This window comes from Lissotriton helveticus, chromosome 8 (genome assembly GCF_964261635.1).
Source record: "Lissotriton helveticus chromosome 8, aLisHel1.1, whole genome shotgun sequence".
NCBI classification, from domain to species: domain Eukaryota; kingdom Metazoa; phylum Chordata; class Amphibia; order Caudata; family Salamandridae; genus Lissotriton; species Lissotriton helveticus.
Window position 1 is genome coordinate 1,220,529,902 of NC_136069.1, and position 15,216 is coordinate 1,220,545,117.

At 43.5% G+C, this 15,216-nt stretch overlaps 1 protein-coding gene across 14 annotated transcripts in view; it reads left to right on the forward strand.

The window, feature by feature from the left end:
• Positions 1 to 15,216, forward strand: part of LOC144773261 (uncharacterized) — a 7,170,044-nt gene that overhangs the window by 2,186,110 nt on the left and 4,968,718 nt on the right. For all 14 annotated transcript variants that reach the window (XM_078658159.1, XM_078658161.1, XM_078658167.1 and 11 more), the window contains one exon: positions 6,459 to 6,515. In XM_078658159.1, coding sequence (XP_078514285.1) covers positions 6,459 to 6,515 — 57 coding nt within the window. The remainder of the gene's footprint in view (positions 1 to 6,458; positions 6,516 to 15,216) is intronic.

A 15,216-nucleotide genomic window follows, 5' to 3' on the forward strand; every position in this document is an offset into this window, starting at 1 on the left:
GCAAAGGTTCTTGATATGGCTTTGACGGTGAGTCACTCTTTGGAAAACACATTGATAAAGCTCTATTGGCAATCAAAAATTATACAGACACCTCAAATTCTTTGGGAGCTCTGGAGTACCGAACAGTACCATTCAGAGGTGCTAGAGGGCGAGGATTCGCTACTTACAAAGGAGGATACCAGAGGGCTCAGCCATACCAATCTCAATATCGGCAATCTTATAACCCTCCATCTTATCGTCAATCATCGATGGCTGGTTTCTCTTGCAAGGGATGCCGCAAGCGAGCACCCCAACAAGGCTCTGACTCAGGCTGAAAGCAATGAGCATGTCAGGGTACCAGCCCATCTTCCCTGCCTGCCCATGGGTGCGAAAAGTTCTGGTTATGTACAAAGGTGGCACGAAATAACATCAGATCGCTGGGTATTGGACCTAGTCACCAATGGTTACACTCTAGAATTTATTCAGCGGCCACCAACCGCTCTGCCTAGGGGTCCCCCTCATCTTCACTTATTACGAATGGAAATCTTGGCCATGCTTCTCAAGGAGGCAATAGAAGAAGTACCATTCGCTCAGAAAGGAAAAGGTTTTTATTCTAATTTTTTCCTAATAAGAAAGAAGTCGGGAGGATGGAGACCGATTCTGGACCTAAGAAATCTTAACGAGTTTCTCAAGAAACAGACGTTTAGGTTGGTAATGCTCTCTGATATCCTGGGTTGCTTAAATAAAGGATATTTCATGGCTTCACTCGACATGGAAGACGCATATTTCCATATCCCAACCCAACCAAAGCACTGGAAATTCTCCTGTTTGGCCTCAAATCAGCACCACGAATCTTCACCAAGTGCCTACCGCCAGTAGCGGCAACCCTGCGGTCTCAGGGGTTCCAAGTATTTTTGTACCTCGACAATTGCTGCACAAAGCAGCAACAGTGCAGGAGGCAGATCGAACAATGAAAGCTTGCCTCCGATTGTTCGATACGTTGGGACTTACCCTAAACGTGAAAAAATTAGTTTTGCATCCAACTCAAGAAATATCTTTCTTGGGAGCATCCTTAGACACCATTCACTGCAAAGCGTTCTTGTCTCAGGAGAGACGGATAAGTCTGCTAAGGCTTGCAGAAACCATGTAAAAAAAAGTCAGTTTCTGTGTGAATGTACAAATCGTTCCTGGGGATGTGGTCTTCAGCTATAAACCTAGTACCTCTAGCCAGACTGAAGATGAGGCCTCTTCAGGAGGAACTACAGAAACAGTGGCAACTAGCTTTGGGATGCTTCGAAGATGTAATGCGAATCACTGCACGGATGGTGGAAACACTACAGTGGTGGTTTCAGGCAACAAATCTCGTTCAAGGGCTAACTTTCCTTCAGAGCACCCTAGACTTCATTCTAACAACGGACACCTCCATGGAGGGCTGGGGAGGTCATCTACAGGACTTGCAAATTCAGGGCAAATGGTCTTCGGCGCAGAGAAAGCAGCACATCAACAGCTTATAGCTCAAAGCTATATTCCTATCTCTCCCAGCTTTCCTGCCAAGAATAGCGGGCTCCTCAGTGTTGGTTCGTACGGACAATACGACCAGCATGTACTATGTCAACATGCAAGGGGGAACAAGATCGATTACGCAATCTCAAGAAGCACAAGAATTATGGGAATGGACAACGGATTATGGGATCTTGTTAAAGGCGGAGCATGTCAGGGGTCTGCACAATACTCTAGCAGACACGTTAGCAGGTCTCTTCCCAGTTGTCACGAGTGGGAGCTAGAACAATCCCAGCTGGACAAGGTATTTTGAAAATGGGGGAAACCACCATTGGACCTCTTTGCAACGGAGGAGAATGCCAAATGCCAGTATAATGCTAGCAGAATAACTCTACCAGGGTCAAGGGGGAGTGTCTCTTTAATGCAATGGTCAGGGATATATGCCTATGCTTTTCCCCATCCCATTAATTCCCAGGTTGCTAAACAAAATTAAATTGGAAGGCTGTTGACTGATCCTGATAGCGCCGTTGTGGCCCAGGCAATACTGGTTCCCGGAACTGCTCCTGCCGTCGGAGGCCAGACCCATTTGCCTACTGCCATCCTCAACGTTGTTATTGAGGTACAAAGGCCAAGTGAATCATCCGGACTCACACTCTCTTCATCTACACATGGCTCTTGAATTCCTAGAATTTAGGGACCTAAATATACCACAAGAGTGTAGAGAAATCATTGCTAATTCCTGTGCTGAAAGCACTATCAAACCATATTGTTTGAAAGGGAGAAGATTCTGTTTCTGATGCGAAAGAAATAAAGTTCACGTACTGCAAGTCCCTGCTGAACATATTTTGCCATACTTCCTCTCTCTGGCTAAATCAGGTCTCACTTTATCTTCAGTGAAGGTTCGCCTGGCTGCAATTTCCTGTTATAGGAAATCTCCTCAAGGTCCTTCTCTGTGCATCTAACCTTATAAAGCAGTTCATGAGAGGTCTTTTTCGCACATTTCCCCCGGTGCGTGCACCTCCTCCAGAATGGAAGCTCAATGTGGTCCTGGCGCAGTTGATAAGACAACTTTTTGAACCAATTCACAAGGCGGAGCTTAAGTTTCTCACATGGAAGGTATCCCGCTTACTTCTGCAATTTGTGTGAGTGAAATACAAGCCTTTACAGTTAAGGAACCTTTTCTACATTACACTCAATACTATGTAACTTTATGGACAAACTCATAGTTTATTCCAAAGGTAGTAACACAATTGCACCTCAATGAGCCTGTGATACTGCAATCTTTCTCTCCAAATCCATCTAGCCCAGCAGAACGGGCATTGCATACGTTGGATATCAAGAGGTGCTCGAAATTCTTCCTACACAAGACGAAGGAGATAAGGAAAACAGATCAGCTCTTGGTCGCTTACGGACAAGGAAAACAAGAAACAGCTGTAACAAAGGCTATTATCGCCAGATGGGTCTCATCCACGATTCAGTTCTGTAACGAAAAGGCTAACAAGCCTCTGGCAGGAAGCACTAATGCACACTCCACAAGAACAGTTTCTGTATCTACAGCTTTATTTGCTGGAGTGATATTGGACAAGATATGCTGTGCTGTGACATGGAAGAATGTCCACACGTTTACGAAGCATAACTGTCTGCAGTCTATGCAATGAGAGGATGCAGCGGTTAGTCAAGCAGTGCTGCAGCACCTCTTAAATTAAGGTCAGCCTCTTTATTTGACATAACAGATGCTCTCTCTTTCTTCTAATAAAGGTATTGTGTTAATCTGGAAATGTATAGATAAATGTCTATATAACTCTTTTTAATATATGTGAATACTCATGTATCCTGAAAGATTTATCTCAACAGTGGTGGTTTTAGCATTCTATTTTGCTGGAACGATTAGTGCACACATTTACTGCTAAATTTTAAATGATTACTAGAAATGTTTCTTGTATATGTCTATAAAATTGGAAGTTTAAGGTTATATGTCTCACACCGTCCGCTAACAACAGTACAGTTTCATAGTACTGCTTGATATTCTGATTCAGGCATGTGAATCTATGAAAGATACCACAATACTGGATAAGAAAATAAGTTACTTACCTGTAACTACGGTTATCCAGTATTGGTATCTTTCATAGATTCACATGCAACTCACCCTCCTCCCCGTGGAGTCAGTTCTCTTTGAATTTGGGATCCTTACTTCCCACTTGTGGTTAGAAAATCTGGGCTCTGCTGGGAGTGTTCTAGAGGGTGCTAACAGCTGATTAGCTGGATACCAACGTTTAGTCCTTTTTTAAAAGGACATAGATAGGCTACTGTTTAGATGGCCTTGGGCCATTATAGCCTATAAAAAATGTAAGGCACTGCTTGGATCTTTTACCGAGGGACTCCCATCTCGACGACGGGGAATGATTCAAGCACGTGTATCTATGAAAGATACCAATACTGGATAACTATAGTTACAGGTATGTAACTTATTTTGTTCTGCAGTACGGGTATCTTTCATAAATGTACATGCTACCCACCCTCCTCCCCACAAAGTCTCTCCTTGTTTGCTAAGACAATTCCCACTAGGGAAAAATAAATCTGAGGGAAGATGCCTCTGTAGGGAGTCTTCTAGAGGGTGCTGTCGTCTGATTTGCTGGAGTTTAGTTCTTTATAAATGATATGTAGAAGCTAATCAAAGTAGTGTCTTGTAGCCAATATAAGCTATGTGTACTGTTTCTACTGCTTTGAAACATACCCCGAGACTCCTACCTTGACAACGGGAAATGATTCAAGCATGCAGATCTATTAAATATACCAATACTGGAGAACGGTAGTTACAGGTAAGTAACTTATTTTCTTTCTCCTAGTTTTTTCCTCTTTCCATGAAACACTCTGAATAGACCTTTAAGGAACCACTTAATGACCATATGGATGGAATTCTATGCATTCTGCAGCACACCTAGAAAGAGGAGAAAGCCTCAGAGGATTGTTTTTGTGCACGAAAGTGCCCCTCCTTGCACAGAAATAATCCTGCTTTCAACAAAGGCGCCATGGTGCAAGAGTGCCTGCATTGGCGGAAGGCAACATATTGTGTGCCCGCACTGGGAAATGACAGGAATGCAATGGATATTGTCAAGTTTGATGCATGTCTGCCCTATCACGCAGCGCATCTCAGCAAGGTGACTTGCTGTGCTGTGTGATTTCTTAATAAATATGACCCTTAGTGTCTGCACACTGGTCCATCAGTATTCTGTTGTTGCTTTGTGCTTTGGTGCAGAAATGTCACCAAAAGAAACTGATGTCAGTGCTTTGGAGTGACGCCTTCATGGGTACCAGGAACATCACTCCTGGCTCACAAAACCGTTACGGAGCCAAACAACCACACCTACCAGCATGCAGAGGAACTGATCAAGATATTTGGGATCCTGTCTAAAACCTGAGAAATATTTTAAGATAAGGAATCTGCACCTATATAGAATCTCTACCAGATAAGGTCTACTAAACGTAAGTAACTTTTTCAAATTTCCTGTCATTAAACGTTTTTTATTTTTTTTAAGTTTTTCCTCCCTTAAAGACACTAATTCCTCCTTGGCAGCTCAATTTGCTTTTATCTAAACTAATTGGTCAGCATCTTTATAGGAAGACTCCTTTTCTAAAAGCAATCACCTCAGTCGAAATGGGTTAGTGGAATTCAAGCCCTCCCAGCTGTTAGGCAGCCTTAGACAGTGTTTCTCGCATTGATAGTGATGAAGAGAAGTCATCCTCATTTGTTCCTGAAGGTAGTATTTGAATTGAACTTGTTTGTGTCCTTGTAGGAGCAGTCTGAAAATGGCAGAGGTGCACAGCACAAAATATTTACAATTTCTTGAAAAGTTCAAAGTTAGGTTGGGTGCTCCTTCAGGCTACGTAACCGTCCAATTACGTGTGCAATAAATGAAAAAGTTAGGCACACCATAGGTTCTCTTACAAGAAGACTCCACAATGATTCACCATGAGTTTTGGTATTTATTCTTTGTTTCCAAATTAATATTTTGATATTTTCTTCATATCATACTTAATGTCATCATGTTTTTAACATATCCAGTATGTTTCCACAAAGCGCCAATGCATTTCGGGCTCACGCGCCCTTTCTCAAGGAGCTGTGTTTCGGCGTTCAAGTGGTCAAGGAAATAGTGGATATATGAGCATGTTCGATCGCATATCAGTTTGTTGTGCTTCAGACAACCAGGTTGTCTGAAGCACAACGAACTGATACGCGACTTGACCACTTGAACGCCGAAACACAGCTCCTTGAGAAAGGGCGCGTGAGCCCGAAATGCATTGGAGCTTTGTGGAAACACACCGGATATGTTAAAAACACGATGACATTAAGTATGATATGAAGAAAATATCAAAATATTAATTTGGAAACAAAGAATAAATACCAAAACTCATGGTGAATCATTGTGGAGTCTTCTTGTAAGAGAACCTATGGTGTGCCCAAGTTCAGGGATGCATTCATATCCTATGTATGCACAACTTTTTCATTCTTGTAGGAGCAGTGTCATATTTCACCACTACTGACCTGCTACCTATCTGGTACCCAGCTTCCTAATTTTCATCAGGGTTTCCTTTTATATTCATTTTGGAAAGGCTGCTGCATTTATTGGCATTTTTAAATGAAAAATTAATTTAATAAAATATGATCTTGAACTAATGATGTATTTTTGTCTTCAATCAAGAGCCGCACGTTGGAGAACAAGGATTACAAGTGATATTTCCTTGCTAACTATCATGATTGTGTTTGACTTGCATAGATCCCTCACATAAGGTCCCACCTATATCTTGAGCACATTTAGAAAAACATTTTAATAGAAGATGAAATAAAATAATGGGCACATTTGAAAACCCAATAACCAAGAGTTGCATACTTCTCCTTTTATTCTGTTGCTTTGATGCATTAAAGCATTGGTATGATTGTTTTGGCCATGTTAATCAGTTTTGTTATCTACCGTTTTTAGGGACTGGAAGCCCGTAAAGCAATTGATCAAAGTCTCAAGAGGTCATCAGCAGAAGAGGTAAGCCTCTCATGTAAAAATTTCTTTTAGTCAGCCTACAGGATGCATGATGCTCTCTTTATGCTAACGTTTGTAACATTAGTTACAACAATGGACTCCTTTGAGCATTAGCAACACCCCAATTTGTAAATTCTTTGGGCAATATTCATCACTCGGAGGTAGCATCTTTGTTTCTGATACAGAATTTAAATTGCAGATTCCTCACCTTTTGAATATCCTCAGGCATAAGACTGGCACATTTCCTCAGTAGGTCATTGTTAGTCACTCACTGAATCTCATTTTCACTCACCCATTCTCACTCACTCTCTGCTACACACACTCTCAATTACCTACTCACTCTCCCAGCCACGTTCTGTCACTCACTCATATAGTTCCTCACTTAATCTCAGTCACCCCCTCTCAGGGCCCGAATCACAGAACTAACTTAAGATAAAATCCTAAACTCACTACCATTTTGGTATTCACAGAAGGCACTTACTCATTTTGGTATTCACAGTTGGTGTTCTCAGTTTAGGAGTCCTAAAGTTAGGAGTCCTAACTTTACTACTCTTAAACTGAGAAAAATCCTAACTTTAAGACTTTCGGTATTCACAGAAGGCATTCAGGAGTCCTAAAGTTAGGACTCCTAACTTCTGTGAATTCCGAAATGAGTAAGTGCCTTCTATGAATACCAAAATGAGTAAGTGCCTTCTGTGAATACCAAAATGGTAGTAAGTTTAGGATTTTGTCCTAAGTTAGTTCTGTGAATCAGTGACTCATTATTTCATAAACAGACATTTGTTTTTAGGTCTCGACCTACCAATGCGCAAGCGCATTGCAGCTCGAGACATATAGAGTTGGATCACGAAAGCTGAACAAGGGGCTTTGGCAGGCGGATTACGCAGAGTGCATGTGCCCGTCCACGCGCTTGCCATTTGTCCCCCGAGCCGCCTCACATCATCGCATTAATCAGCCCTCCTCCAAAGACTTGTTTACAGTGCTGCCAGCCTATCGCGTGCCCGCCGCATCAGACTTCAAGAAAAGGCTGCCGCTCCCCCGCCCGCCGCATCATTCTTCAAAGGAATGCCCCCCCTCTGCCACAGCAATGCCGAGAGCTTCTTTGGCTCTTTACGATCCTCTGCAGCGTCTAGTTATTGACTAGTGCTTTTCTGGGCCTGTGATCAGACTGCCGGGTAAGGTTTTTTCACCCCGTTTGGCTGAACTCTTTGGTTACTTTATGGTCGGATTTGTTGTCTTTGCAGTCAAGGCACAGCGCTTTACCAAAGACTTATTTAAATTAATAAAACCCGTTGCCAGTTCCGTTTCATCATCTTGACGAGTTCGGGGCAGGGTGCCCTTCCTAGTTTGTTGACCTTGAAGGCACATGTGTGTTTGTACAGGCCATTATCAAGCCAAAGCAGAGTCCGCGCTTTCTTTAAAATAGCTGATCACAGTTGTCGAGTGTCTGCAGACGCCCCAAGTCTCACTACCTTGCCAATTCACCCTCTCTCACGGGCGCGCACTCATACGCATGCATTCCTCCCTTCTTTCGCTTCCTCTATTATCCTTTCTCATCTCCTGTTATTTCTATATCCTTTTCTCTCCCATTTCATCATTCTTTCATCTCCTCTCTCCTTTCTCGTAGATCTTTCCTCCCTTCTATACTTCACTTGCTCATAGACGCGTACGTTTCTTTCTTTCTACTCCCTTTTTCATAGCCTTATTTCTCGTATTACTTTATTTAGTGCTTCCTCTTCCTATTGTTTCGTCCACTTTGATTTGCTTTCACTTTCTTTTACTCTTTCTCTCTCCCCTCTCATGCATTCAATTTCCTGTTTGGTTTTCACTTTTGGTCTTTCTTCTCTTCCAGCCTGTCTCACACAACACCCATGTGAACACAGGTTGATCACACAAACGCTTTCACGTGGTCTCTCGCGCACGTATACATACACACACACACACACACACACAAACACGCACGCGGGTACACACACTTTTATTTGCTTTCTCCTATGTTGTGCACAAATAGTGCAGACACTCAAACATACCTACATACAAACACTCGCAACAAAATCTTTGGTAATAAAACACACAAAAGTATGCAATCTGGATAAAACGTAATTTTTGTAATCATAGTTTTTATTCAGTTATTTTATCCAACTAGCTGACATGAATGAATACATACACTTATGGTATAAAACATACGAAAATCTTGAGCACAATAATAAATACCATGCTGTATTTTTGTTTTCATTTTTATTTTATTTATATAATAGTCAGCAGTCAGCAGAACTGGGGTGCACCAAGTCTCCAGGTGCATTCAGGAGGGCATGTTAGGCTTTGTCCCTAGAAAATTCTCCCCCATCATCTGCTCCATCATCCAACAGCCCTTTATGAGATAGTTCTGATGGAGGGGGTTGCCAATATTTCCGGAGCCTTTTGTCGTATCCCAAACTATCAGCACCTTGCAAATGTAAGTATCCTTCATCTGAATATTCAGCAGGCTGAATTTTGACAGGAGAGGATTCAAATCTGGTTCCCATTAACCGATCTTATGTGGATGCACATCTTTAGATGGAAAGACAGTGGCAGTGTCTGCACACCGCTAGCTGGCTCGCTGGCTTGCTGAATCAAGAGGGCAGAATCAATTTTGGGACAGATAGAGCGCATTTGCCAAACAAGCGCTTTTTAACACAACTTGCTTTTAAAATACTCGTGTGCACGATTTTAGAGTGCACAGCTCACAATTGTTTAATACTTATTTTAAACTGATCCGGAGTGCTGGTCTCGATTCCTGTGCCTGCCCGCCTCGGTCCGACTCGGTAATTCATTACCGTTGTGCGGAGGGCGGACAGGTGAGGGCCAGGCACTTCCGGGAGCGGTTAGCGCTCTAGGTCTCAACTGGGGCTATTTAGGCGGAGCCTCTGGTCAGCGCAGCTGCGGTGGAAAGACAGTGGCAGTGTCTGCACACCGCTAGCTGGCTCGCTGGCTTGCTGAATCAAGAGGGCAGAATCAATTTTGGGACAGATAGAGCGCATTTGCCAAACAAGCGCTTTTTAACACAACTTGCTTTTAAAATACTCGTGTGCACGATTTTAGAGTGCACAGCTCACAATTGTTTAATACTTATTTTAAACTGATCCGGAGTGCTGGTCTCGATTCCTGTGCCTGCCCGCCTCGGTCCGACTCGGTAATTCATTACCGTTGTGCGGAGGGCGGACAGGTGAGGGCCAGGCACTTCCGGGAGCGGTTAGCGCTCTAGGTCTCAACTGGGGCTATTTAGGCGGAGCCTCTGGTCAGCGCAGCTGCGGTGGAAAGACAGTGGCAGTGTCTGCACACCGCTAGCTGGCTCGCTGGCTTGCTGAATCAAGAGGGCAGAATCAATTTTGGGACAGATAGAGCGCATTTGCCAAACAAGCGCTTTTTAACACAACTTGCTTTTAAAATACTCGTGTGCACGATTTTAGAGTGCACAGCTCACAATTGTTTAATACTTATTTTAAACTGATCCGGAGTGCTGGTCTCGATTCCTGTGCCTGCCCGCCTCGGTCCGACTCGGTAATTCATTACCGTTGTGCGGAGGGCGGACAGGTGAGGGCCAGGCACTTCCGGGAGCGGTTAGCGCTCTAGGTCTCAACTGGGGCTATTTAGCCATCGCCTCACAGGAAGCGCGCAGCGTTTGCGCGCAGCCTCATCACAGCCGAAGACCAGCCAAAGAGCTGCCCGTCTGCGCCCGTCCGCGACAGGACGGGGCGCCGGGGCGGTATTTTTACATCATGCCGGCTCTTAGTGCTAACATCCATATCAGGTATGAGGCTTTGCAGCTCAAAACATTAAGGCAATTCTCCTCCCCATGCTATCCAGAGAATAATAGACCGTGTTTTGGAGGTCCATTCTCATGCAAAAAATGTCATTTTTCTTCAATGCAATTTCCTGATTCCCAAGAACCAATTAAGTCACCACATGATTTGCATTGCATTCTTATTAATGTTCGTTCGATGCCCAAGCACCAAATTGAGATCTGGGACCTAATACACTCTTTGACCCCAGATCTCTGTTTCATTACGGAAACTTGGCTAAAGCCACATACGGTATCTGCCATTAATGTAGGAGTGCCTATGGGTTACAAACTTCAACACTCTGACCGCCCTGATAAAACTGGCGGTGTCATCGCTATAATCTATAAAGATTCTCTTAAACTAGACATTTTAGATAAACAATGTTGCAAGGAAATGGAAATCATGATTTTTAGAATTACCCTCCCTAACAGAAAGACCAGTAAAGGTGCTCTTGTATATAGACCACCTTTTCCATGTCCCAGCTTCTCCACATCTCTCTTAGAGATGTTAGGCCCCTATATACGGGCCAACGAAGACTTTCTTCTCCTCGGAGATTTTAATATTCATACTGACCAACCTGATTCCATTGGGACTAATGGTTTGTTTATTGATATGGCTACCATTGGTCTTACACAAAGGAATCAGGATCCCACTCATGAAGGTGGACACTGTATTGATTTGATATACACTAATTTTGATAATATTTTGTGTTACAAACCCACTAAAGTCAATTGGTCAGATCACTTTTTATTACACTTTACTATTTTTAAAGTTAACAATGGTCCTCAGAAGACTTTTTTACCCCCCACTATACGTAGACAGTGGCAGAAACTTACGCTAGAGTCGCTAGAAAAGGTGTGGAAAAAACCTGAGATCAGAGATACTGAGGATGTAGAACATAAGTTAACTATGTTTCAGCATTCTCTAACTGTGGCCATAGACAAAATCGCCCCTTTGAAAACTTTTAGACAACTACCTGTGGCCAAACAAGAATAATGGTACACTGAGGCTCTCAGGAAAGAGAAACAAGAATGTAGGAGGATAGAAAAGAGATGGCGGCGATCACATACGGAGGAGAACAATAAGGCACATCGAGCAGCTCAAACCAATTACTATAAACACATCAAAGCTGCACGCAAAAATAATATTGCCCAACAGCTCGTGGAAGCCGGAAATTCTCCGAAAGAACTGTACAGGATTCTGGAAACATTTGTAAAACCTGTGGCTTGCATAAGCCCTGATGACTTTTCACAAAGTCTATGTGATGAAGTCTCATTATATTTTGAAAACAAAATAGAGACCATCCATGAAAAAATTCTAGTATCCCAACTAAATAGTGCCACTATGAATGTTTCCTCCCCCAGCAGAAATGCCAACCTTACATTAACCACATTTCCTCCTGTTAACATTGATGAACTCCACACCATAATGACCCAAATAAAATCTGGCTCACCGGATGATCTCATCCCCGTTAAAATCTTAACTTCCCTTCCTACCCTGTTAGCTCCCTACATTCAGGATGTAATTAACCAGTCTCTCAAAGAGGGGAAAGTTCCAACTGAATGGAAAATTGCAGTGGTGAACCCTATTCGCAAGAATGCGGCTCTCCCGTGGACGGAATTTTCCAACCTCCGTCCTATCTCCCTTCTGCCATATTACAGCAAGATGGTCGAGAAGCATGTAAATGCACACCTGTCGAATTACATCGAGGCAGCGGGTGGCCTAGACCACTCGCAATCTGGTTTTAGGCCCAACCATAGCACCGAATCAGCCCTCCTGTCAGTGACAGATAACATCAGAATGTCACTGGACAGGGGGAGCTCAGTGATTCTGGTGCTATTGGACTTATCCGCTGCCTTCGATACGGTGTCGCATGAAATTCTTCTCGACCGTCTGAAGGGAGCGGGAGTAAGGGGGACCGCTCTTGCATGGCTTGAAAGCTTTCTTGAAGGCAGACAACAGGGTGTCAAACTAGGCCCCCATAAATCTGTCTGCAGGAAGCTTACCAAAGGTGTGCCACAGGGCTCATGCCTGAGCCCTACGTTATTTAACGTATATGTGGCCCCTCTGGCCGAGATTATTAGATCCTACGGGTTCTCACCAATTTCCTACGCTGACGATACTCAGCTGTTGTTTCCCTTTCAAACCATCACACCTGCAGTCATGCAATCCTTTCAAAATGGCATGAGGGCGGTAGCTGGTTGGATGGCCCAGAACTTCCTCCAGTGCAATGTGACCAAAACAGAGGTCATGTTGTTTGGAGGGGCCACCCTGCTATGGTCGCCGGATTGGTGGCCACTTGAGTTAGGACCTGTCCCATCGCCTAAACAGACCATCAAACATTTGGGGGTACGACTGGACCAAAATCTGATTATGAAAGATCATGTCAGTCAGGTTGCGGGAACGTGTTTCCGCACAATTGGTCTCTTACGGCGTATCTTCCCTTTCCTACCGAACATCCATAGGAAAACGCTGGTACAGGCTCTGAATCTTGGGCGGGTAGACTACTGCAACAGTCTCCTTAGCTCCGCCAACCATGAACAACTACGCAGACTGCAGGTGGTGCAGAACACCGCGGCAAGACTCATCCTGAATGCTCCCCCTCGTACCCCTTCCCGTCCCCTCCTCTGCCACCTTCACTGGCTTCCAGTGCGACAGAGGGTGAGTTTTAAACTCTGCTGCATTATGCACAAGTGTATCTATGGGTCTGGTCCTAAATATTTAAAAGATATTTTTTTCCTTTACTCTCCCGGACGTGCTCTGCGATCCAGCAACACTATGCTGCTACATATACCAAAAGTTACCAGAGCTAGACAGGGAGGTCGAGCACCCTCTCTAAAAGGCCCCCTGCTGTGGAACTCTCTACCTACACAGCTGAGACTAATTTCCAATCTTTTCTCTTTTAGGAAGGAATTAAAAACTTTCCTATTTACATCTGGTTAATCTGATCTTTTCCTCTGTCACTCCCCTAATAAGATCTATCCCTCTTACTCAGGAGCCACGCGCAGAGATATCCCTTCGGGGCTGATTCAGGCGCGATATAAGAATATAAATAAATAAATAAATAAATAAATTTAGCTACAGAGGTTGCTTGTAACTTGTCATACCTTGGAATCAGGGCTGGCTTTAGCACTGGTGGCACCTGATGCGTCAGCCTTTTTTGCACCCCCCCATACCGCCTTCTGAACGAATTCCCTCACTGCCACTCTCTAACAGTTAAGTTGGAGAGTAGTAGTGCTACACATATTTCACTCACACTCAGTTTTGTGATCTGCATGCTACAAGTTATTTGCAGCAGGCACATTAACCCTCTGTGCTACTTTATGATGAGTCAAAACTGCCACTAGACAGAATTCCATCTGTCACCAGCAGTAACATTAATCACCAGAGTTATCTTGACTTTTTCATTGTTGCCTGAAAACTGCGGAATGCACAATGAAGTTATATTGCTTTTAAACCTATAAGTTATTTTCATAGACAGTTCCTCCCCCCCTCCCAAAGTTGGTTCCAGGTGTGGCTGCACCGGTCGCACCGCCCTAAAGCTGTCCCTGCTTGGAATTCACAGAGTGCTTAGATTTAGTTAAGACTTTAGAGTCTATGAGACTCAGCACCTTCAGGCCGCAACCCTCACAAGCGGGCTCAAACCTCTGTCCCCTTGTACAGGCAGAATATTCAAAATTGCCTAGATAGCCATGAAATTGTCCCTGATAGGTTTCAAGGCAGTGGAGGTAGCTGTGTGACCTGTGCAGAGGCACCAGTAGCCTCAGACAGGGGTTATCCAAAAAGTAGTTACGCTCTTCCTCCTCAACGTTACCCTGCAATACACTAAAACGTGTTCTGAGAGACCGGAACAGACTAAATTGCGCCAGACACACTGGGGGTAATATATCAACAACAAAAGAGTGACTATCAGTTGAATTACTGTGTGACAGTGAAAAAACAAATAAACAGAAAAGACAGACAACTCTATTGGTAAGAGGAATAATTCTATTTGTAAAAAGAACCCTCACTCACCCTAGTGATGACATGCTTCATCATGGGGTTCCCACGAGGGAGCCTGAATGTCTCCCCCGTGTGCTTCAACGCCTGAGATTGCAGCGGAGCAGGTTAATTGTGATGTTGGTGGTATGTGCTCTGTGAATTGAGTGCAAAGTTAAAAGAGCCCAGCAGTACCTCAAAAAACTTTATTCGTAGGTCTGTTGGTCACGTTAAAAACAGGTGGGGAGACTGTGATGTTTAATATAAAAATCACTGTTTTCAAAAAAACGAGGTCAACATGTTTCTGCTGTTAATATGCCCTCTTCGGCGCAGCTTTCATCAGGACCAATTAAGTGTAATCCCCCGGGGGTCCGTGCTCGCTAAGGCACGTCCACACCGTGAGGATATAAATGTGAAAAGAAAAATTGTGAAGTTTTTTTCTTATTAAAAAACGTACGGTTTCATACCGTGTCGTAAAAAGCTCCTAGTAGCTCAACCGGAGCCCAATCTGTAATGAAATAACATTAGAAAAAAACATACAGTAAATATATATGTTTAACCAATATCAACGGTTCATTCTCACCAACATCATTACAATAGTCTCGTTATTCACTCGTCTATAGTGTGTCTGCAATATCCCTAGAATGTCAGGGTGAAGATGCCTCAACTGATTGGGAGCTCATTCGTTCACATGGAACCCTATCAATGGGTTTATATCTAGACTAAACTTTAGTCATGCTTAGTTTTAAACCTCACTTTAAATTCAAAAGATGACATATTTCAGTCAAACATTATGCTCATAATATCAAAAAGAGAGAAATATACTCTATATGTTACCCTTGTTCAAAAGAAATCCCAGACGGACGGTGAACTCGTATAATCAGATTAATGGAAGATTGTGCAGT